Source organism: Trichosurus vulpecula, chromosome 3 (genome assembly GCF_011100635.1).
Source record: "Trichosurus vulpecula isolate mTriVul1 chromosome 3, mTriVul1.pri, whole genome shotgun sequence".
NCBI lineage: Eukaryota > Metazoa > Chordata > Mammalia > Diprotodontia > Phalangeridae > Trichosurus > Trichosurus vulpecula.
Window position 1 is genome coordinate 102,007,697 of NC_050575.1, and position 24,536 is coordinate 102,032,232.

General features: G+C 40.8%; 2 protein-coding genes across 2 annotated transcripts in view; one reads left to right on the forward strand and one right to left on the reverse strand.

Moving 5' to 3' along the window:
* Positions 1-12,433, forward strand: part of PHF20 (PHD finger protein 20) — a 116,591-nt gene extending 104,158 nt beyond the window's left edge. Inside the window, exons 15-18 of the mRNA XM_036748888.1 lie at positions 3,066-3,261; positions 4,274-4,670; positions 6,203-6,386; positions 9,797-12,433. Coding sequence (XP_036604783.1) covers positions 3,066-3,261; positions 4,274-4,670; positions 6,203-6,386; positions 9,797-9,939 — 920 coding nt within the window. The 3' untranslated portion in view covers positions 9,940-12,433. The remainder of the gene's footprint in view (positions 1-3,065; positions 3,262-4,273; positions 4,671-6,202; positions 6,387-9,796) is intronic.
* A 243-nt stretch (positions 12,434-12,676) lies between these two features.
* On the reverse strand, positions 12,677-14,862 carry SCAND1 (SCAN domain containing 1). Its single transcript, XM_036748080.1, has 2 exons — positions 14,728-14,862; positions 12,677-14,573 (listed from the first exon to the last, which is right to left on the reverse strand). Exon 2 carries the CDS (start codon positions 14,490-14,492, stop codon positions 14,001-14,003), a length of 492 nt encoding a protein of 163 aa, XP_036603975.1. The 5' UTR covers positions 14,493-14,573; positions 14,728-14,862; the 3' UTR covers positions 12,677-14,000.
* Between the last annotated feature and the right edge of the window lie 9,674 nt (positions 14,863-24,536).

The following is a 24,536-nucleotide window of genomic DNA, read 5'->3' on the forward strand; positions in this document are numbered from 1 at the left end:
ATATAGTGGTAGCAGTGATGGAAGAAATAGGGAAGTATATGGGAAAGATGTTAGACACCTAATTTGTATACTAAGATGAAATAGGCAACTCTGTGACACAATGGGTAGAGTGCTGAACTGGAGCTAGGAAGAATAAAATTTCAAATCTGACCCAGGGACTTACTAGCTGTATGACCCTGGACAAGTCACTTAACCTCTGTCTGCCTCAGTTTCCTCAACTGTAAAATGGAGATAATAATAGCACCTCCCCGATCGGGTGGATGTGAGAAATAAATGAGATAGTCGTAAAGCACTTTGCACAATGTCTGGAAAAAAATAGGTGTTTAATAAATGATTATTCCCTTCCTCCTCATTAAAAAAAAAAGTAATTAAGAAGTTTGATTATGACTTCCAAAGTCCTTTTCATCTCTGAATCTGGATTTTATGATTCTTTGCGTATTTGCATAAAGATTTTATAGAGTTGGGAATAAAGACAAAATGGATTTGGTTGTTATTGTTTATTTTGGTTGCCTTTTAAACTTCGAATAAAGGCTATGATCTTTCCTCTGAGCATTTACAATATTGTTCCCTCATCTGATAGCTTGAGAATCGTTCCTCTAATTTTCCCTGAAATTTGTCAATTCCAACAAGGATATGCTCTGTAGATACTTAGTGTATATATAGAGTCTAGCTTCTCTTTCTGCTTTGCGTATGTCAGTGCCTTTTCTATTTTCTTATGTAGCACATTAGTTCAAATAGTTCAGTAGCTTCACTGTCATTGATGTATAAAAACGTATACATCATTGATACAATAATTTTTTAAAAAAAGGAAAGAAATCATTACATTTTCAGTTTTTGACTGGTTTTACCTCAAGTTTTGACTTAAAAATGCCCTCAGGATGATTTGACTTATTTGGGACTTTTCTCAAGTTTTCATTAAATTTGTTCATCTCTCTATGCCCCCCACCTCCACACCCCTCCCTCCTGCTCCTTTATAAGGCAGAACTGCTGATAAGCTTCTACCATCCTTCTCTGGAAGGTTTTATAAAGAAGTTTATTTCCTAAATTGTTATTGCCCTTGGCTACCATGAGATGAGATTTTTAAGTTCTTTTGGTCTCCTTTATTTTGTGGATGAATTTTACCCCTGGATAAACTTAGGAAAAGTGTTCGTTTGTATTGGTTTCTAATTCTTTTTTATCTATTTCCTATTTTAATCACTTATCTAACAAGATCAGGATAAATTTGCCTCCGTTGCATGCTGTATCTTGTTTTTATTTTTCAGTTTTTTATTTTTATTTCTAATAAATTTTTAGCCTGATTGATATATCATTGATTTGGAAATGATTCCCATATTGGTAATTAGTCATATTCTTTCTTTAATAATACTTAGTTTGAAGTTTGTAACAACAATGCTGTTTGCAGACCAGCAATAAGAGCTGGCAGCACAGCTTCTTTGATCTGCTTTTCTAAGGAAAGCAACTTTAAGGGATTAACAATCTCAGTTTAATCAAACATACATATGCTTATATCACTAATTTAGTTCAGGGGGAAAAGCTATCACCCTGAGCTTCAGAGCAAATACAAATAGAAATTACAAACAGAAAATATCAAAAGATCAGATAACACAATACAACAGACAGGCTTTATCTGATCAAGACATCACATACATAGTGATCAAAAAGAGAAGCACCTACGTCTGGGTTTTCTTTGTGGGGGGTTGGGGTGGTAGTGGGGTGGGGAGCTCCAGTGGCTACCCAGAGTCTCCACACCACCACTCTTCCAGTGAGTGAGCTCCCCAAACAAAATGCTAACCTCTGAGTTTATATTCCCTTCTTAGGTCCCCAAGGCTTCAAACCTAAACAGCAAAAGGGTGTGGGCATGGGGCTTTGCACCTAGTAAGACTTAATCAAAGGTACTTGATTACTTTAGCATTCTAAAAGAGCAAACAGTAAAAGAAAAAAAAGTCCCATCTTAATTAATATTACAAAATTTTTTCATGTTCCCCATGTTTAGCACCACCAGCCTGATTAAATAAAATATTTATAATATGTAGGTTTATGGGGTTTTGTAGTCTAGAGTGTCATCCCTTTCATTTCTTATTTTTACCATGTTTTCCAACATTTTTCACCTTCTTCTCTGTACAATGAAATTACTAAGTATCCACATATGTTTTGATTAAATTTGGAGAATCTTATTAAATTCTTCCTAGAATTCCTTTACCTTCTCATCCTCCATGATTTTTTCTTGGTCTAACTCCCACCCAAATCTTTCTGATAGCACATCATCCCCATTCTCCCAGATGGGGTTAACACCATCGTCCATAGCTGACCCTCTGATGATCTGATGATATATTGACATATAAACTACAATTATTTTCATGGCAATTGCATGCAAATTGTGGTCTGTGCTGAATACAACAGTGAGATGATCAGGTATCCTATGAGATAATGTTTCTTTTTGCTTTTCTAAACAAAATCTGTGGTCCTTCTTTCCATTTAGCCTCAGCTTCTTATTGTCATTTCTTTTATAGCAAGAATATAAAGATTAATGTGTGTCATTTAAAAAGTTTTCATATTTAGGATGCCAATAACTAAATTAATTTACGTATGTAAAAATTATGTGATTCTTAGCATATTCTGCTCCCTTTTGTGACCCCATTGCCTCTATTATTTATTTTTAGTGGAATGGGCTTCTTCACCAAGAGCCTCTGTGGTTGGAAAGAAGAAACATATATGTTTATAAGAGGTGGGGGTCCAGTCCCATGGTGACAGCAAGGGATGACCTGCAAATTCCATAGATGTCTCAACTGAATAAGGGAATCCTATTAAGGAATTTTGATTTTATGACTTCTTTTTGGGCAAAGCTCTTGACCAGTGTCACTTGATCTGCTCTGCTCAGCTTCCTTAGCTTTTCTTACCATCTTAGCCCCAGAGGTACTGGGAGATATTTCTTCCCAAAGCCAGTGTTAGAAAGTTTGTTTGTGAATTATGCATAAACAGTGTTGTCCCCATCCCAATCTGTGTCTCTGTACATACCTCCATTGTTGGGAGTGTTGCATTTTAATCTCTCTTCATTCTTTCTTCAGGTCAGAGACCTGGTGTAAAGTACTGGTATGAGAAGGAATGGTTAAGTCATGGCCACATGCATGGTTTGGCATTTTTAGAAGATAATTATTCCCATCAGAACGCCAAGAAAATAGTTGCCACTCACCAGCTTCTAGGTGATGTGCAGAAGGTGATAGAAGTTCTACATGGACTGCAGCTAAAGATGAGAATTTTACAGTAAGTGTAAAGTGGCTTTTTGAAAACATTTGAGCTGGCATGTGCTAGAAGTGAAAAATATTACAAAACTCTTAGAAAAAGAAGAAATGTCTGTAAGAAGAAGAACATTTTCCTCCTAAACTCTAATTATAGAAATGAAATGGTCAGAGAGAGGTAAATTGTGATGCTTGGCTATGTTTGGGTTGCTCTAGTAATAAATGGGATGGGTATATTGTGTTTGCTATGACCATGGTCCCTTCTGGGTGGGAAGGTTTCATATTTGGTGAAATGACTCCCCCCTCCCAATTTGTAATATAAAACCTGATTCTAAGTAATAGTTTTTTAAATGAGGTGTCCTTAATGTAGTATTAGACTCTAGAAGCTAGCATTCTTTTTTTCCAACCATTTGGGAAGGTAGACTTGAGCTCAAATCTGGCTCAGAAACTTATTAGCTCTGTGATCTAGGGAAAGTCACTTGTCCTCAGTCTGCCTCAGTTTCCTCCTTTGTAAAATGGGGATAACAATAGCAACCACCTCCTAGGTCGTTGAGAGGCTAAAATGAGATAATATCTTGTAATGTGCTTTGCAGACCTTAGAGTGCTATATAAATGCTATTATTAAATGTTGGCTTTTCTCTGAAATGTCAGAAGACTTTTAATTTGAATATTTGTGTGTTGATGATGAGTTTAAAAGCATACTAATGTTTCTGTTTTGTCATAAGTCTTCTCTTTGGAGCCCTCTATGTGAGGAAGTATAGGATAAGTGAGACATGTAACCACTGGTATTTTTGCATATCGTTGATAACTTGTCTTTCCTTAGACAGCTCATAAGTATCACAGACTCTATGTAATTAAGTAACAGAAAACTTTGTTAGGTTTGGAAGGTTTCTCTTTTTGTACTAATGATTCCCTCTGTACTTTACTGATCAGGTCACATGTAGGCTTTTCTTCCAAGCTTGTATGTGTGTAGTCTTTGTGACTTGGGATCCCCTGGAGTTACTCTAGAGAACTTTTCCTGATTATTCTCCCCTCAGGAGCAAAGAGCACCCTGATTTACAGCTGTGGTGTCAGCCCTGGAAGCAGCACTCCGGGGAAGAGAAGTCTCACCCCAAACACGTCCTTCACGTTGAAGATAAGAGGAAGGAGGATGTGCCGAGCTATAGAACTTTCAGTGGGACAGTAGAAAAAACACTGCCCTTTCCTTCCGTGGAAGAGTCTTATATCACAAGTGAACACTGTTATCAGAAACCCCGAGCCTATTACCCTGCTGTAGAACAGAAGCTAGTGGTAGAGACCAGAGGGTCAGCTATGGACGATGGTGTTAACCCCATCCGGGAGAATGGGGATGATGTGCTATCAGAAAGATTTGGGTGGGAGTTAGACCAAGAAAAAATCAAGATGCAGAATGAATTGAGACATACTTACTCAAAGGTATGTTTGTATCTCTTGAGTTTCCTCAGTATCTATAATGTTTGTGTTATATGTAGTAACCTACCTTGTTCTCATGGGTAAAGTTTCCTCAGATCTAAATAGATTGTTAAATTTGTTTGGTTTTGTTTTTGCTGGTGTTTAAATTGAGTGTGGGGCTAGTGCATTTGAGTGACATAGAGTCACGTAGAACATGAGAGCTGGAAGAGACTTCTGAGGCTGCCTAGTTCAGCTCCCCGCATTGTACACATGGACATCCTGAGTCCTAGGGATGGGAAGGGACTTGTCTAAGGCCAAACAACTAGTTTGTGACAGAACAGAGACTAGACTCTACTTCTCCTAAACTTGAGGCCAGAATTTATTCTCCTGTAGCACACTGCCCTATTTCTTTCTTCATTATGGAAGCCGTACACAGCCATGACCGAGTGAGGAGCACAGGAGATTAGTGGTGCTGGTGATTCTACCTTGGGATAAATTTGGAGTGTTGCATTGAGTTCATACCATTGTGGCAACATCCCATCCACCCATACCCAGTCATTTCTCAGGATAGATGATTATTTGGAATAGAAAAGCAGCAGCACCCCACTCAGTCCTTCACCCCATTTAACTATGGGCACTTAATACTGACCACACTTTTTCTTTTGAATTTCAACTTTTAGAGTGTGAAAATGTTCACAACTTGACACTTCTGTATACCCAAAGAGCTAGTTCCTACTAAAGAACCAAGGATTTCATATTAGCATTATTAGTTAAATCTTTTATTAAATATATATATTATATATGCATATAATATATATTAAATATACATCTATGTGCTTTATAGAACTCTTATGTTGTAAACTCTCTGATGGTAGAGACCATGTTTTTTAATCTTTCTTACCCCTTAACACCAAGCATAGTCAGTAAATATTGGTTAAATAAAAATGTTATTATTTATTCAACCAAACAAGGGCTATGGTGGGTTTAAGGTTATATTCATTATGTAGGGTGCAGACTTTGCAAAGATTTCCTCAAGTAATTATCTATCCAAGGTTCATTAAGAATCCTGTTAAAGGAGAGTTCATGCTTTGTGTGGGCGTTGGACTAGACAAACCCTGAAGGCCCTTCCAGCTCTAGAAGTCTGGATTGTAAAAAGATCTTTTGCTGACTTTTAGCAACAAAAAGGCAAATTCTCCTTGTTCTTTTCAAAAAGTTCCAAAGGTTGCAGAGGGAGTAAGAGGCATCTTTCTAGGGCTCAGGGTCAGGACAGGTCATTTTTGTAAGCTGTCTCCACCTTCCTGGCCTTTGGTTAAAGTAGCAGTGGCCAGAGTTCATTCTTGCCCTTTGTGGTGACCTGAAGTGTCACAAGGGAACCAGGTTCTTTCTGCCTTAGGAAGGGGAACTCTTACAAGAGAATCAAAAACTGTACCAGTATTTATTCAGAGAATTCAAACCATGAATCCTTTTTCCAGCTTTTGGAACAAGTATTTGGGGAGGGAGGGATCAGGGCTTATGAAAGAGCCAAGCAGTAGTAACACAGTGTTGTCGATCTTTAGGTGAGGGAGTGTGCTTCTATAAAGGCCCCTTCAGAGGAAACCCCCACACTGAAGCTGTTGGAAAAAGACAGGGAGGGAGTGGTGAACACTCAACTCCAGTGGCAGTTTAATCTGCTCACGCACGTGGAATCTCTGCAGGATGAAGTCACACACAGGATGGATTCCATCGAGAAGGAGCTGGATGGTAAATCTCTCTTCCTTTCAGAGATCCCTGGAACATAGGCAGGGCTTTGATCTTGTTTTCAGACCCCTGTACCTGCTCCTTCCCCTAAACAAACACAAGTAAGTTCCACAGGTTTTCCTCTGTTCCTTTCACCTTGGGGAATTCTAGTACTATTTCTAGTTCCTAGTGCCTCTTCCCCATCTAAACAGCTTACCCAGCATGATGTATTAAGTGCTTAATATATGCCCACACCCACACAAAAGAAACAGCAATATTTGAAGTACTAAATGAATTTAAAGATTTCCTGAGGAATAAGGCATGGTTCCTCTGAGCCTGAGTTCCTATAGAAGGAACAAATAAGAGCCCGTGGATCCTACGTGTGTATGTTTGTTGAAGGGAAAGAACAGGAACATAGTAGGCACTTAAAACATCGTGTTGAGTTGGGAACATGGAATCTTTAGGTCAGGAATATAAATGACTGAAGTTCTGAGTTATGTTTTTAGCAAATCAGTGCTGTAAATGATGAGGCAGTGCCAGCATTCATGGAACTATTGAGTAAGTGCATGGTGATGTAGGATGGTTCTGTGTAAGTATTAAGGGGTTAACCAATTTGAGATTACTAAGGAAAGTCTTCTTGGAGATTATTCTTAAGCTGGGTTTTGAATGAATTGGTGGCTTTCAGTTAATGGAGATGGGCCAGGAATGAGCTTGACAAAGAAATTCACCCAAATTGAATGGGGAGAGAGAAATAAATGGAGGGTCATTGAGAAAGGTGGGCATGACCACTCCCCAAGCAACATTGTGGTGTATAGGAATTGGTCAAAGGAGGGTGTAGAATGAGATTATGACTATCATGCAGTATTTTGTTTGGAAACCCAGAAATTTATTTCATGAAAGCTTAGCTCAAGAGATGGTGGACGTTTTATGAAGTACCTTGAATGCTGTTTACCCTCTTGACTGGATGTTTACTGAGGTGTTTGGGTTTTATTGTACCAGCTATCAAAAGCCACTGTAGGATTTTAAGCAGGGCAATAACATAATGAGAGTGGTAGTTAGGAAGACCAATGTGAACCCTTTTAGTTCAGATTGAAATAGGAGGTAGCATGACCAGATAGACATCTCTTTCTGTGATTTAAGAGTTAAGGAGTTAAGGTAATGAGGGTCAGGACTGGGGTTGTGAATTAGAAATGGAAAGTGATGAATGAGTTGGATTTACATTTGAGAGCATGTTAAAGAACATGCTTGTAAAGGCATCTCATCTTGTTCTTTAAGGTACAGGATTCTTTGGTATTTGAAGCTCCTTGACAATGCATATTTTTAAAAAGAATGTGACATTGATGTGTCTTTCTTTGTATGGCTGTAGTCCTGGGATGTAATCTGAATTTCCCAAGTTAGCACTGTTATTTGGCACTCCAGGTCAAAAGAATAAATAGAGGCCAATTCCATCCTCTCTGAAGATCACTTTTATTGGTCAGCTTGGTGCACTTGAGTTACTCATAGAAAAAAAAAAAGAAGACTCCAGAATGCAGTAAGGAAATGGGAAAGAGATAGATGGAAAAATTAGCACATTATGAAGCATAAACCTAGAATCCACAGATGACATTGGTATTCCCATTTCCCTGAATAAGGTACAAAAGGCAAAACATGAAACCCTGTGTAGGATTCAGCCCCCAAAATAGAAGAAAATCTTTTGCTGGTTTCCTGGATCCTTTAGATCAAACTGATTTGTTCTGCGCTGAGGACATTTTGTATTGACTCCACCAAAATAAATTTTCTTTTGAGCCACCTGGGAGGAGGTAGATCATATAAGTGACTTTCCTCCTTAGGTCTCATGTTGCACTTTTATTTTGCACCTCTGTATACTATTTTGTATTATTCTTGTTTGTGTTTTTAGTTTATAGCTTTTGTTTGTATCAGTGTTTGTGTCTTATTCCCCTACTAGACTAAGAGCCCCACAAGGGCAAGGACCGCTGACTCAATTTTTTTCTCTTTGAGCTTCTAGAATGCTTTTGTGTGTCCAATAATACATATTTGATTGAATGTGATGCTCTTCATTGCCTCTTTTGCCTTCCTGCTTGATTTACCTTCTAAGTGCAGCTACATCTGGGGAGCAGCAGGAGAGGTATAACAGATAAATCTCCCTCCCCTGGCCTATAGGACATAAGGCAGCCTTGTTCATTATAAAGTATAATGAGGCTTATTCATCAGTTATTCTGCAGCTGCACTTGAGTCAGCTCTCTGGAGCATCTGGGGAAAATTACAAATGTGATTCCCTACTCTCAAGAAGCTTTATAGTCTAGTATATCCACGTGAAAAGTAACAGAAGGCCCCATAAGTGAGAGGGTACAGATGACAGTAGTGTAGGAATGACACTGGAGAGGTACTAGATTTAAAGGCAGAACTGCAGTTCACATACTGCTTGTTGTACTGCTTGCAATGCCTTCTATCACTGTGAACTTGTTAAAATTGAGAAATAGCATCATGTGGAGAATTTGACATTAAAGGTCCTAGGTCTGGATCTTCTCCTTGCTTAGGTGAGCAAGTTACCTAACCTCTTGAGCCTGTTTCCTGTGCTTTAAAATGAGGAGTCTACTATAGTCAGTCAGGGGTTCTTAACCTTTTTTTGTGTTATGGACCACTGTGGGGGTTTCTCACTGTATGTGTATATAAATTGTTCAACTACCTCATTTGAGAAGGGGGTCCATAGGTCCATTGACTTATAGACCCCTTCTCAAAATAATGTTTTAAGATGCATCTAATAAAATACATAGGATTACAAAAGAAAACTTTGGGATCTGATGGTGATAATGGACCTCAGGTTAAAAAACCCTCTTGACTGGATGTTCTATAAGGCCCTTTGTATTTTAGGATCTTTGTGAGTTAAGAGTCAGTGTTCTAGGAAATCACTGGGTTGATTGCTGTTAGATCAGCTGGAGAAGTCTTCATTGAAATAGTGGAACTTGAGCAGGATGAGTAGAAATTGAATAGATGGAAAGGCAGAAGGAATTCTAAACAAGAAGGTCAAGAACCGAGGCAGAGGTGGGAATGAGCAGTTAAATGAAAGGTTAAGTGTCTTCTTTGTACAATGCATATACTATGGGAGGAGAAGGAGACAGCTGAGAATGCATATTAATGGAGCATAAAACCAAACGTCATAAGTAGCACTGCTTATGGGCCAATGAGGTTCAAATTGGGATTCTTGTTTGGATACTCTGAAAGGACCTTGAAAGTCAGATTAAGGAGTTTGGTGACCCCATACTTAGCACCCTGCCAGGTGCTTAATAAATGCTTGTAGATCTGAGTAATTTCTCTCCTTGATCCTGACAGAAAATGTTCTTGAACCAAGTGTAGAAAGTTCCAAGAAACATTTTAATATTCTTGAAGAAATGCTGAAGGCTAACCAGGTATATCTCTTTGTCTTTTGGGCCCAGTTCTGGAGAGTTGGTTGGATTACACAGGAGAACTGGAGCCACCAGAGCCATTAGCCAGACTCCCTCAGCTCAAGCATTGCATAAAGCAACTCCTGACGGACTTGGGAAAGGTGCAACAGATTGCACTTTGTTGTTCCACGTGAGACTGACCTGAGCACTGCCCATTCACCATCACCAGGATGTTTTTAGGAGGTTCTTTGTATATTTAAACAAAACTTGCATACTGAATGCATGGAACATGGATTGACTTCAGGGATCCAGACAGTGTGGTGGACACAGGGCAGGCACCTTACATCAAGGCTGCTGAGAGCAGGGTGTTCCAGTCTACACAGGCTTCAAGAGCAGGAAGGCAAAGAAGAAATGTTAGGATTTCCTTCTTACACATAAATTGTTGAATGAAAAGAATATTTTTTTTGCACAAACTTCACTTTAAATTGTGCCACTGATAAAGGAGTAAGAGCCAAAAATGTTTATTTGAAAATGGTTGTAATTCCCATTCTGCAGTTTATTTGACTTGTGTTTCAGATTGGATCACAATAGACCTTCCTGGTTTCTCTCACATGGTATTCAATCAGTGGGAGTTGTAATTTTGAGCTTTGTGAGAATGTCCTTTTCATGACTTAACTGTTAATATGGAGGTTAAATAGTACAGGCCCAAAGCCTGCACCAAGTACTCTAGATTGCTACAATAAATGAACATTTGGGCTGTATTCACCCCCTAGTAAATGATTGTTTTAGTTCATCATGTCTCTAGCATGAATGACTTACTATATGGTACTCGGGAAAATCAACTTAGTCTGAGCTTGTTCTGTTCCCAATCCCAGGATGTACCTGGGTTTTTGCTTGCATTAGGGCTAACAGGCTCCTCTTGGGGAGCTGCGGTCTCACTGCATGTGACCTATGTTAGGTATTTCAAACTGTAGCGAGGTCTGTAACCCAGGGCAGTGTTTTCTACCCACCTTGTTAATATTTGATAGCTCCTGTTCAATTTTGAAAAGTAGATTTTTTTCAAAGTTATAAAATTACTGTAAAGATTCGTTACAAAAACAGAATGTCCTTTGGGGAGTCAGCTTATTTTATATATTGTAAGGACTTGGACCCTATGTACCACTGTAAGCCTCCCCAGAGATTCACCTTTAATGGTGTTTCCAAATACCCAACAACCCTTCCTTTTTTTTAAAAAGAAATACACAACAACATTTTAATTATTTTGTGAGAGCAGGGTGATCACGCTGCCTAAATTTCATTTAGTCACTTAGTACCTTTGAGAATGATGTATTTGTTCTTTTGCAGCCATCAATAACAGTCCCTATATCTTATTGTGTTCCCTATGGTGCAGTGCAGGGGAATCTTCCTTGTGCTTTTAGATCTTCTTTTCCACTGTTAGTTTTGCTCATGATTATACCACTTAAACATCAAAGCACACTTGTCCATTAGCATTTGAGAATTAATGGTTTATGAATCTATAATATTATATGCTGCAAATATTTACTATGTAAACTTGAAATAGTCATCATCTTAATAGGAATGGTAAGATCTGCAATGAACCTTTGGATTTAAGTCTTTGGGAAAGATCCAGTTTGTTTATCATTGGAAATGAGGGCCTTGGGGAGAAGGATATTTCCTAATTCACAGTAAAATATTGTATGGTAGCTGTACAGCAGAGAATTCCAGTGGCTAACTTGGAATAAAGTTCATATGACTCTGCTTTAAAAAAAAAAATAAAAATCTTTCCCATCACTAATGCTGCTGGTATGAAGAAATGTTTAGTACATTAATATTTAAATTAGAAGTAATTACCTGGACAGCTGTTTGAACCAAGACAATTGAAAGGAAACAATGAACAGCTGTTTTAAGAAATTCCTTTTGCAAAGTTCCACCTGAATAACAAATGTGGGTAATCTAGAGGCCTCATTAGTAAGTTAACATTGAAGGTAGTTAATTGGGTTGAAACGGGTTACATTTTTTACAGAGCTGGGAACAGAAATGAAAAATTTCTGTTGAATTCTGCCAAGTGGCCATTTTTGTTTCATTCTGCTGGGTAATTTTGAAAGGAAATAAAATTCCATTTCATTTAATTCGATTTGTCAAGTAAGATTTGTCTTCCTTAGAAGCGGCAATTTAAAAAGTGAGGTCTTCTGAGAGGGATTTACTCAGCGGAAGGCTTACAGTATGCCCCTTTTCAAGTTTCCTTTGGAAGAAGTTCTGTTCTATTATATGATACAGAGCGTGGTACAGGGTTATCCCTCCATCTCTGAATGCTGGACCAAGCTTAGTTAATCTAAAGTTGGAGCACTGGAAACAATTACTGCTGTTACCCTTGAGAAATGTTTAGTTATTGTACATTACCTAAATTTGAATTGTCTATTTGGATGAAAGCTATCCTACTAAAATTGTCTTGGCAGAAGCAGTTCTGGTTTGACTAAATTTTGTTTCTTTAAATCAGTGATGGGTGAATGCAAGGTAGAACCTTGATAAGATGAGCCAACATTGCACTGTGGAGATGTAACTGTTTGTTTACGCACTATTAGAATGGAGGGCACTGTATATAGAAGTTTTGCTTTGAAGCAATATTTACAAAACATGCAAACCTCTTTATCTGTGTTTGGAAAAAATAAATAGGTTTTTGTCGTTTTATGTATTAGTGCTTATTTGTTTACTACCCCCACTACATAAATCCCTCAATAAAACACTTATCTACTGACATTTTCCGTAAAACAAGATTTTGCATATAGCATCCTAATGATCACATAAAACCATACCAATGAAATCATGGATCCTCCAAAGTGTGCCATGCCCAAGTAGGAGATGGGTTGCTGTGAAGACAAAGTTACCTTAAGAATGCAGGAAATCAGCTTGAATCACAAAGGAAGACAAGAATCCTTTTCTGATTAATAATTTAATGCTTTTTAAGAGGGTAAAAATGCCAGGAACACCTGATGCTTGCCAGTGAAGTGAGGAAATACAATGTCTGCAGAAGCACCAAACTGGCTATGGTTACATTCTCCAGCTCCAGATACTTTCAGCTGTGACATATGCCAAATGTTTTAGCATGTTTCCCAACACTAAAACAAAAAAAAAAAAGTAGCTATTAGCTAGTCACGTGTGAACGTTTCAGACACACTCCAGAATAACTAGAAAAAAAGGCACCAGCTAGGCACAAGTCCCACGAGGGCCCACTGCTGATTCCAGTCACTGAAAACCAATGTCACAAACAGTTCACTAATGCTGCCAGTCCTTGGGGGTCCACCAGCACTGAGGAATTCCACTCCAGGCAATACTGGCCAAGGGCAAGAAGCAGATGCCCGTTTTTCTCCCTAATGTTGATGGCAGAGTGAAGGACTAAACTAAAAACAAGTGGTTTGATACTTGTTAATATGGAGTTGTAATAAAGAGGAAATCCATTACATTTGGCTCAGTGGGTAGTTACCAACCCAGGCAGCTATTATAGGTCAACCTCATTTCTGCAATAATCTCTTGCTAAACACGCTTAATGAATCTGGAAATTACCATACAGTCAATACAAAGGCATTCTCAAACAGTGCACAAAAAGCCCCGATTCTAATATCAATTGTGTACCCTAGGCCGTCTCTTGATCTCCCTGAGCCTGGTCACTTAAAAAGATATAATGCATGTAAAAGGCACTACCGAAAATAACACGAAAGGGACCGAGAATGATCTTTTCATAAATCTGCAACAATCTGCTACAACAAAAAGCCTTTACTATTTAAGTCAGGTCTGCTGCAGGTCCTCTGACCTTTCACGAAAAAGTAACACTAACAGACACAGGACATCGATCAGGTCTCTGTACATGAGGTGCTCCAGCAGAAAGAACAGACACTGGGACTGAGCAGTTAGCTAAAATGACCCACTGAGGAATGGAGCCCTCCCCCCCTCCCCAGTTAGCCACACGGAAAAGGGGATGGAGGCTGCCAGGGAGTAGAAAACCAAGAGGCGAAGGAAAGAGTCAGAACAGGCCACGACTGCCAAAAATCAGCTTTCATTAATGCGGTGGCGGGTGCGGACAGACAACACAACGGGAGCTCGCCGGCCCCCTCGGTGAGGGAAAAAGCTTCAAGCTCGCTACAGTGAGGCCCAACGCGGCTCCAGGGTCCCCACTGCCACCGCCGGCTCCTCCTCTGCGCGGCCGGCGCCCGGAGGCCGCTCCTCGCTCGCCAGCCGGCGGGGCCTCGGGTCCCCTAGGTCAGCCCGTGATGCGCACATCTCCACGGCGGCCTCGCCGGCGGGCCCGGATCTCCTCGGGCAGGATGGCCATGAGCTGCTCCTGCACCAGCATCTCCACGATCTGCTCCTTGGTTCGGACCTCGGGCCGCAGCCACTGGCGGGAGAGTTCTCGGAGCTGGCGGAACGCCTCGCGCGGCCCCGCTGCCTCGTGGTAGCGGAACTGCCGGAAGCGCTGGCGGAACGTCTCCGGGCCGGGCCGGGACCCCGGGGGGCCGGGGGCCGGAGGCGAGGCCTCGAGGGCGGCGGGGAGCTGGCCCGGGGAAGGGGGTGAGGCGGTGGGGGCTGCAGGACCAGGGCGAGAGGCCTCGGGGGCCGTAGGCCCAGGGAGCGAGGCCGCGGCCTCAGGGGACTCCAGGCTAGCGCCAGGCTCCTCCAGTTTCGCCGATGAAGCTGCTTCTATCTCCGGGGGCGCTGGGCTCGCCCGGCCCGCACTCCCCAGCTCCGCCGCCATCTCGACGGCTCCCGGTGTCACCCTTTGTCTCGCGACTTGGGGCCTCTCTGCGCCTGCGCTGAAGCCTGGCACCCACCCAACCTAGAAAAGAGAGGAACTGCTTTGCGCCTGCGTCCGGGTCAGGGTTAGGCGATGGTGTAGAAAAGGGGCCTCGGCCGTTCTGTGACGAGCAAGGCTCTAGTCTCCAGAACGAGGCCGAGATGACGGTTGGGAAGGAGTCCCAAGGGCGCTTTACCTCCTCACGTCGCGATGCAGCAGCCACAGAGACAGGCTATTTAAACACAGGGTCTGCGAAGCGTTAAACGGAAACGTGAAGGAAGCGGAAAACTTCGGCAGCGGAAGCAGCTTCTCTATGGTCGATTGCTCAATCGAACCCCCAGTTTGCACATCGCCCCCTGGTGGAGGAGGAACGCTCTAGGCGCGGAGCCGGGTGTGGGAAATTCAATTCTGCAAACCGCACACTTCTGGCAATAGTCAATGTTGGAGTGGTTGGCGGTAGATAGACACGTGCGTGCACTGGTTGGTGCTGAGAATCGGTACAAACATTTAGGAAAGCAGTTTGTAATTATAAAGATAAACTATAATGTTTGACCCTGAGATTCCATTGCTTGACATATATACTTTTGAGAAGATTGTTTTATAAGAAGAAAGGCCCCGAATACTAAGATATTAATAACAGCACTTTCTGTGATAGCAGGGAATTGGAAACAAAATAGATGCTTATTGATTGAGGAATGGCTAAATAAATTGAGCTACATGAATGTAATGGAATATTATTACTCTCTAAGAAATTATGAATATGAGGAATACAGAGAAACAGGGAGAGATATGCACAAAACTATGCAAAGTGAAGTTAAGCAGAGCTAAGGAAACAGAATTACAAATCCCCTCCTACACACACACACAATCATAAATAAATATGACAGAATTAGCAAAACCAGCACAATTCCAAAGAAGAGCTATAAGAAGATAACCTTTTATAGAGGTGGGAGGGCCGCCTGTACAAAGTACATTTAACATTTTCAGTGTTTTGGTCAGTTATTTTTATATATATATAAATATATATATTGTATATATATATATACTGTATATATATAATATATATTGTATATATATATATACTGTATATATATATACTGATTTTTTTTCTTTACAAATATTTGTAATTTGGGATTGCTCTCTGGGGAAGGAAGGGGAAATTATGGTGATTAAAAATTAGCACAAAAGGTTTTTTTAAGAGCCTACTGTGTATATCCATGTTAAAATGAGAAGTTTTGATGATTTGAATGAAGAAAATATTTAGAATTCTATAGGATCTAGAGCTGAGAAGGACCAGCAACTTCATTTTATAGATAAAATACACATAAAGAGGGAAATGACTTGCCCAAGACCAAAAAGTAACACAGAGCCAAAACAGGTCTCAGTCTCTAAATAGGGAGATCTTCCCATTTTTTTCACTTTGATCCAGACCCTATGGTCTTGCTATTAAGCCTTTACATCTCCCAATTTCCCATTTTCAGTCTTTCCCTATTGGCTGCTTTGCAAATATCTGCAACTCCTGCCTCTCCTTAAAAAAATTTCCTTGGCAAAAATATCCTCTTCATCCTATAACAATCAACAAGCATTTATTTGTTTTTCATGACAGGCACCTAGGCACCGAGAATACAAATCTGAAAGTAAGACAGTCCCCACCCTCAAGGGGCTACAATAAAATATTAGGGAATTGTAATCTGGGAAGAAAGTTTTGGAGCAGGCAACTGGTGACAGGAATTAATTGCAAACATAGGGCAGTAGATTGTCACTGTTCTTTCCAGTAGAAAAGGTAGTACTGGGCGAATTATTGTTCCATAGATAAGAGGTGAAAAGTGTGTGGGGATAGGGAAGGCATGATAGGGTTATATGGAAGAACAGATCATCCTTCTGGGTGAGCCCTAGTGAATAGCAATCTAGGAGCTTGGTACTGGCTAGAAAATGCTAAGATAAAAACAGATTCATGCAACCACCAATTTGGGCAGCTCTCATTGCCCTGAGCAGTCTGAATATTGAGTGAATTAACTGAGCTGGGAGGTTAAACTCTGGGAAATTTAGCAATTATTTTTTAGCAAGTCATCACTACTTACTCACTTTTCAGCCGCTTGCATTCTAGTTTCTTATCACTCTATGGAAGCTGTTTTTTCAAAGGTCACTAATGGCTTCTTAGTTGCTAAATTGATGTTCACAAAGAGCAAATTTCTTCAAACCAGTCTTCAGACTTCTTGACTTTGCTTTTTGCAGTTTTTGACATTTGTCTACTCGTATATTCCGTCCTTCTTTGGCTTCTCATTGCTCTCTCCTGCTTCTCTTTGTACCTGTCCAACTGTTCCTTTTTAGTCTCTGCTTCTTCTCGCTGGGATCTTCTAGTTCCTCCTACTCCCTAAATCCTTGTCCAATCTTCATCTCTTACCTAATTATCCCTCAGATGATCTCATCTGCATCTGTTCCCATAGTTTCAGTAATCACCTCTATGCAGGTGACTCCCAAATCTCCCCAAATAACTTGCAGTCCAGAACCAAAGTTCTAGATTTCCACAGCCTGGTTTTAATTGCTGGGGCTCATGTTCCACCCATGGTTTCTCCAGGTATTATCAGTATATATAGCGCATGTCTTGGTCTCTACCAAAATAGAAAAAAGCGAAAAGATCTTCCACTCCTAAGCAAATGTTCAGGCTAATTATACGTACAAAAAACGGGGGTTATTCCGGTCAATAAACCTTTATTAAGCATCTATAGACACTATGCTAAAAACTGGAAATACAAAGAAAGGTGAAAGACATTCCTTGCCCAGAAAGAGCTCACAATCTAATGGGGGAAGACTTATAAAAAGTAGCTGAAAAGACCTGGGGGCTGAGGGGAAGGGAAAGGAAGGGCTCTGGTGGCATGTCGAAGTCAGTATGATGAAGTCCTGCATAGGAAATGATGAAATGGCTACCCAGAGTGCCCACCTTAAATGGAGGATCTGGGAGGAGCTCTGAGATGTCTACCTTCTACCCTTTCCAATCAGAGGGAGAGTAGGGCCCTAAGGGCTGGGGGTACTGAGCAGGTGTGAGTTTCAGAGTTGCTGCAATCTTGCATAGAGATCATGATGAAGTCTTTGGAAGCAGCTGGGGCGGAAATGATAAAGTGACTGCCCTGGGCCACCTCCTCAAATGGAGGATCAAGGGGGAGCCCTCTGATGTCCATGGTCTACCCTCTCCAATCAGTCTGGTGAACCCTATGGACCTCTTCTTAGAAAAGTGTATTAAATAAACCACCTAGGATATAAAGAAAATCAATTATACTGAAATACAATAATAAAAATAAAAATAAATTAGTTCACAGACCCCAGATGAAGAAATAGATAATAAGTTTCTTTTCACTTGGCAGAAAATGCAAAACATGACTCTCTAGCCCATAAACTGTTAACCCTTCTTTCTCTTCTGGTGAGCCCTAACTGCCCTAGGGGAGATTCTTACTAGTACTACCCTGTGGTTCGCTACTTCCTCAACTACTCTCTTCCCACTCCTACCTCTTTTTTTTCCACCAAAAGGGAAAAGTACTTGCAGATTATATCTATATATCTATAAACATATATACATATATAATTTATGAATATATATCTCCTTGCAATGTCAAGGGTATGTGAGGAAGACCTTTAGCATATTGGGTGCTTACTGGAGGATATGGACACAAGTCATAAACTTGGATGGTTACAATCCCATTGTTGAAGGCTATATTCACAATGCTGATATAAGAGATCTGTTGGCATATTGGACTTTCTGTCTACCTCAGAGTCAGAAAGCCCTCAGTTCGAGGCCCACCTTGGACACATACTGGCAGGGGTATGCTGTAGCCAGCTTGAACTCAGCTTATGCTACAAATTAAGGCTTGATTTATTGTTTTGTTGATTATCTAGACTTATGGAAGTGATGGAGAAAATGTTAATAATGCAGATTAAAATCAAAAGTGTGTCATGAATTTTCAGAAACACTTACCAGCACCGCCTTGCACTGTCATTAAATAGTTATTTACATGTCACTTAACTTCAGTGCCCAAGATAATTCTCTAAGACTAAGTTACAGAAGAATTCCCAATCTGTAATGGTGGAGGAAGAGAGGGAGGTCACTGTGCCAATGAAAAATCACTGGTATGCGCTAAAAATTATAGATATTGTGTATTTTGTTCTCTTGGCTACTTTATTCTGTATCAGTTCACCCAAGTATTCCTATGTTTGACTCTAATCTGGCTTTTTCAGGCTTATTAAGCAAATTGGCCTTCTGGCTGTTTCCCATACTCGACATCCCATCTCTATCTCTGGGCCTTTGCACAGGCTGTTGGTCCCCCCTGCACTCCCTCTTCACTTTTACCTCTTAGGATCCCTGGTTTCCTTCAAAGCTCAGCTCAAACACCACATCCTACAACGAAGCCTTTTCCCTAACCTGCCCTCCTGGCCCCCCAGCCACTCGTACCTCCTGAAATTACCTTGTATTTATTCCCATGTACTTATATTGTGTACATGTTGTCTCCGTTAGTAGAACGTAAGTCTCTTTGGGGACTGCTTTCATTTTTGCATTTTTATGTCAGCTAGTACAATGCCTGTCACATGGTAGGCACTTAATAAATGCTTATTGATTAAGGGCAAACAACAATATTTATCTTGTATCTTCGATATGTTGTTCTTCCTCAATAACCCCAGTAGAACAGAAATTTCTTGAGGGCAGGGACAGTTTTATTTTTTGTCTTTGTATCTCCATTGTCTAGCACAGAATAGGTGCTTAATTTTTTGAAACTGAGACTCCAAAGGTTGACTTAAACAAGCTCCTTTTGCATAGTCATTCCATTCTTTGTGTCTCAGTTTCCTCGCATGTAAACTGGGGATAATAGTATCTGAAGCACCTTCCTTCTCTTCTAAAGTCTGGTGCAGGTGAGCTTGTGTCCTTGAAGGCTACGTGGTAATCGGGTCATGTAAACTGGCAAGTTTTAAGCTGGAAAGGCTTTGAGTCTGGGCCCAGTGATTGACTACACTCTTGGACTTCTTGTCTCAGCTAAGTAAGACTCTTTTGCTAAGTTGGCCCAGAGAGGGGAGAATTTTTTTTTGTCCACTTGAAACTCTTCAAGAGTTGATATCTGTGTTGTTGGGTGGGGCATCCATATGAGCATTACACTAATTACACCAGATTACACTCTCAGAAGGATCCTTGCAAGGAATGCTCACCTCACAGACCTGTGAGGATGATCTATCATATGAATTGTGGATATGCAGAATGCTCTGGAAAACTTAAGGGATGATAGAAAAATGTCATTATTAAAATGGGGAATTTAATACCAGAATTTCTATTCTGCTTGAAGATTTGAAAAGTCCTTTCCTCAAAACAGATCCATCAGGTAGGAAGTAGATATTTTTCCCTTTCTTTTTTAAAAAAAGTTTTATTGTTGTGATGTGTTTCTACCTAACAAATATATAGTTTGCCATTTTGAGAGAGATCTCTTGCTTATCTGTAGCACCCTACCACCATCACTGAATGAAATAATACATGAAATCTATTTTCTCTCCCTCCCACTCCTCCATTAAAAAAATGTAACAAATATGCCCATTTAAGCAAAACAAATTGCCCTGGTGGTTGTATACAAAAATATAAATGTCTTAAGCTGTACCCTAAATCTCTCCAGTGTCTTGTCATGATGAGCATGTTTCATCATCGGTCCTCTGGAATCATGAACAGTCGTCGTATAACGATCACAGTTCTTAGATCTTTCCTCTCCCCTCCTCCCCTTTTGCAGACGAGGACACTGAGACTGACCACAAAGGCTAAGAAGCATCTGAGGCAGGATATGAAACCCAAATGTTCCCTCTCCCAAGTGCGACGGGCTCTACCCCTACACCACACCGCGTCTTCAACGTTTGCACTGCTTACTCCACGAACAGAGTGTAAGCAATATTGAATGTAAGTAACTAAGTCCATCTTGGCTTTATGGAGAAGGAGGCGAGCCTGCGCATGCTCAGATCACCCAACGGAGAGCGCCTCAATTACGTGCATCTGCTCCAGAAAGAGGAGAGCTTCTCAGGCCAATTTTAAAGGCTTAGGTGTTAACAGCCAATCAGAGGGAGGCTATCCCCACCCACGTGGTAGGGACAAAAAGCAGCCCGCGGTGCCTTCAAGTTAGGCGATCTGGGCATGCATGCTCAGACGAGTCCCTTGACCCGGGCAACCTTTGGAAAGTTACTTGTTCACTGCGGGGAAAAATTAACCAACCTTAACTGTGGGAAAAACTCCCTATGCTCTGTATACTGTTTGAATAGATATTAAATCTAAGCTGCATTGTATCTTTTATATTCTGTTTTAATTGTCTATGTCGTGTCACCTGTATCTTGCTACACAGGTGTATGGGATGTTCAGGAAACACTAGCGCTTCTGGTGTGAGGGCTTGCCAAGCCCTTTTCAGGGCCGCTCATCCACCAGCCACCCAACTCTCACGTGTGGCTCCAGGAAGCTGTTGCACTTGCAGCAGCCACACCCTGGTAAACCTCAGCAGAGGGGCTAAACCAGGTCTGTCCCAAGCATGTGAAGAAGACTTCCTCTGGTGGAGTGGGTGGATGAGAACAATTTGTTCCAGCAGCCATGAAGGTGGCTGAAGGAGGTCCTGTGAAGTGCTTTGAGCTAGATCAGACATTGAAGATCGCCAAGGTCATTCACTGCATGGGGCCATCGGAAGGTTATCTTGACCTTTGACTTGCCACTGGACTTCAGCAATTCTGAAAAAGAGAGCAAGGCTAATGACTTTGCAACTCTGCCTCCCTTAAGTCCAATTCATAAGCAAGATACAACAAACAATCTTGTTAGAGCAGATGTTTTCTTCATTGTATTACTTATATCTTATTAGCGTAGGCTTTCCACGATCTTGTTGCTTTCTATATAAGACATGTCTCACTACAAACTCTAATTTGAGTTTTTCCTCAGGGCTGGGTCGGTGTGCATTTCTGTTGTGTTGCATTGAAAGCAAAAAAATCTTACGACTGTCCTCTTAAAGAGTTTTTCTTTCAGGTATCACAATACCTCACAGGGTTGGTGTAAGAAAAGTGCTATGTGTAGATGGCGGCTGGAAAGCACAGACTTGCGTGAGCTCCCTACCACGTCCCTCCAAAAACCTATAAAAATGGCTCTGAACAAATTCTAGAGCTGCAGAACCCACAAAATAGCAGGGGGAAGCAGGGATCCAGCCCAGGACAGCCTGGATGGTTGCTGGATGAGGTCTATCGCACATGGAGTGGAGGGGAAGCGGAGCTCAGCGTGGGAGGCAGCACGACCAACCAGACCAGGAGCCGGGCAGGACAGGCCCTAGCACCCTGAATCAGTGAGCTGTGGCAGTTACCAGACTTCTAAACCCACAAACACCAAAGACAACAGAGCAGGTTAGTGGGAAAAGCTGCAGGGGACAGAGTTCAAGGTTTGGCCACCACCCCAGGGGCATCGGGGGAGGTGCAGCTACAGAACTACAGCTGCAGTTACTTTCAGCCCCAGGCCCACGTGGTGGGAGGAATTAAGTGGCAGATCAGAGCAGGAGTGCAGAGCCTGCTGAAGATTTGCGTCAGGTCTGGGTTGGTGGTTCTTGAGGAAGGAGGAGTGCTGGTGTGGCAGAGCTGGCTGTATAGAAATAGCTCTGAAATCAATGGCGCATCCCCTCAAGCTTGGAACAAAGTACTGTTTTTGCTCTACAAGCAGTCATACCCCCACGAAAAACTCAAGGGTCAAGTAAGTTGACTGGGAACATGGCCAGGCAGCGAAAACACACCCAGATTCAGTCCCAGACTTTGGAATCTTTCTTTGGTGACAAAGAAGACCAAAACATATGGCCTGAAGAAGTCAACAAAGTCTAAGAGCCTACGCCAAAAGTCTCCAAGAAGAACATGAACTGGTCTCAGGCCATGGAAGAGCTCAAAAAGGAGTTGGAAAAGCAAGTTAGAGAAGTAGAGGAAAAATTGGGATGAGAAATGAGAATGATGCAAGAAAACCATGAAAAACAAGTCAGTGACTTGCTAAAGGAGACCCCAAAAAATACTGAAAAAAATATTGAAGAAAACAACACTTTAAAAAATAGACTAACTCAAATGTCAAAAAAGTTCCAAAAAGCCAATGAGGAGAAGAATGCCTTGAAAGGCAGAATTAGCCAAATGGAAAAGGAGGTCCAAAAAACCACTGAAGAAAATACTACCTTAACAATTAGATTGGAGCAAGTGGAAGCTAGTGACTTGATGAGAAATCAAGACATTATAAAACAGAACCAAAGGAATGAAAAAATGGAAGACAATGTCAAATATCTCATTGGAAAAACCACTGACCTAGAAAATAGATCCAGGAGAGATAATTTAAAAATTATTGGACTACCTGAAAGCCATGATGAAAAAAAGAGCCTAGATATCATCTTTCAAGAAATTATCAAGGAGAATTGCCCTGATATTCTAGAGCCAGAGGGTAAAATAGAAATTGAAAGAATCCACAGATTGCCTCCTCAAATAGATTCCAAAAAGAAAACTCCTAGGAACATTGTCGCCAAATTGCAGAGCTCCCAGGTCAAGGAGAAAATACTGCAAGCAGCCAGAAAGAAACAATTTGAATATTGTGGAAAAACGATCAGGATAACACAGGATCTGGCAGCTTCCACATTAAGGGACCGAAGGGCTTGGAATACAATATTCCGGAGGTCAATGGAGCTAGGATTAAAACCAAGAATCACCTACCCAGCAAAACTGAGTATCATGCTCCAAGGCAAAATATAGATTTTCAATAAAATAGAGGACTTTCAAGCTTTCTCAGTGAAAAGACCAGAGCTGAATAGAAAATCTGACTTTCAACACAAGAATCAAGAGAAGCATGAAAAGGTAAACAAGAAAGAGAAATCATAAGGGACTTGCTAAAGTTGAACTGTTTTGTTTACATTCCTACATAGAAAGATGATGTGTATAATTCATGAGACCTCAATATCATAGTAGCTGAAAGAAATATGCATATTTATATATGTGTATACATATATACATATGTGTGTCTATGTATGTATATATGTAGGTATATATATGTATGTGTATATATATATATATATATACACACACACACAAAGGGCACAGGGTGAGTTGAATATGAAGGGATGATATCTAAAAAAATAAAATCAATTTAAGAGATAAGAGAGGAATATATTGAGAGAGGGAGAAAGGAGAGATAGAATGGGATAAATTATCTCACATAAAAGTGGCAAGAAAAAAGTGGTTCTGTAGGAAGAGAAGAGGGGGCAGGTGAGGGGGAATGAGTAAATCTTGCTCTCATCGGATTTGACCTGAGGAGGGAATACCATACACACTCAAGTGGGTATCTTACCTCACAGGAAAGAAGGAGGAAGAAGATAAAAAAGGGGGGATGATAGAAGGGAGGGCAGATGGGGGAGGAGGTAATCAAAAACAAACACTTTCGAAAAGGGACAGGGTCAAGGGAGAAAATTCAGTAAAGGGGGATAGGTTAGGAAGGAGCAAAACATAGTTAATCTTTCACAACATGAGTATTGTGGAAGGGTTTTACATAATGATACCCATGTGGCCTATGTTGAATTGCTTGCCTTCTTAGGAAGGGTGGGTGGGGAGGGAAGAGGGGAGAGAATTTGGAACTCAAAGTTTTAAAAACAGACGTTCAAAAACAACAACAACCAAAAAAAGTTTTTTCAAGCAACTAGGAAATAAGATACACAGGCAATGGGGCATAGAAATTTATCTTGCCCTACAAGAGAAGAAGGGAAAGGGGGATGGGAGGGGAGTGGGGTGACAGATGGGAGGACTGACTGGGGAATGGGGCAACCAGAATATACGCCATCTTGGAGTGGGGGGAGGGTAGAAAAGGGGAAAAAATTTGTAATTCAAACTTTTGTGAAAATCAATGCTGAAAACTAAATATATTAAATAAATTTTAAAAAAAATAAAGTAAAAAAAAAAGAAAGAAAAGTGCTATGTGGAGAACTATGAATTTCTGGTCTGGAGAGTGGGGAAACT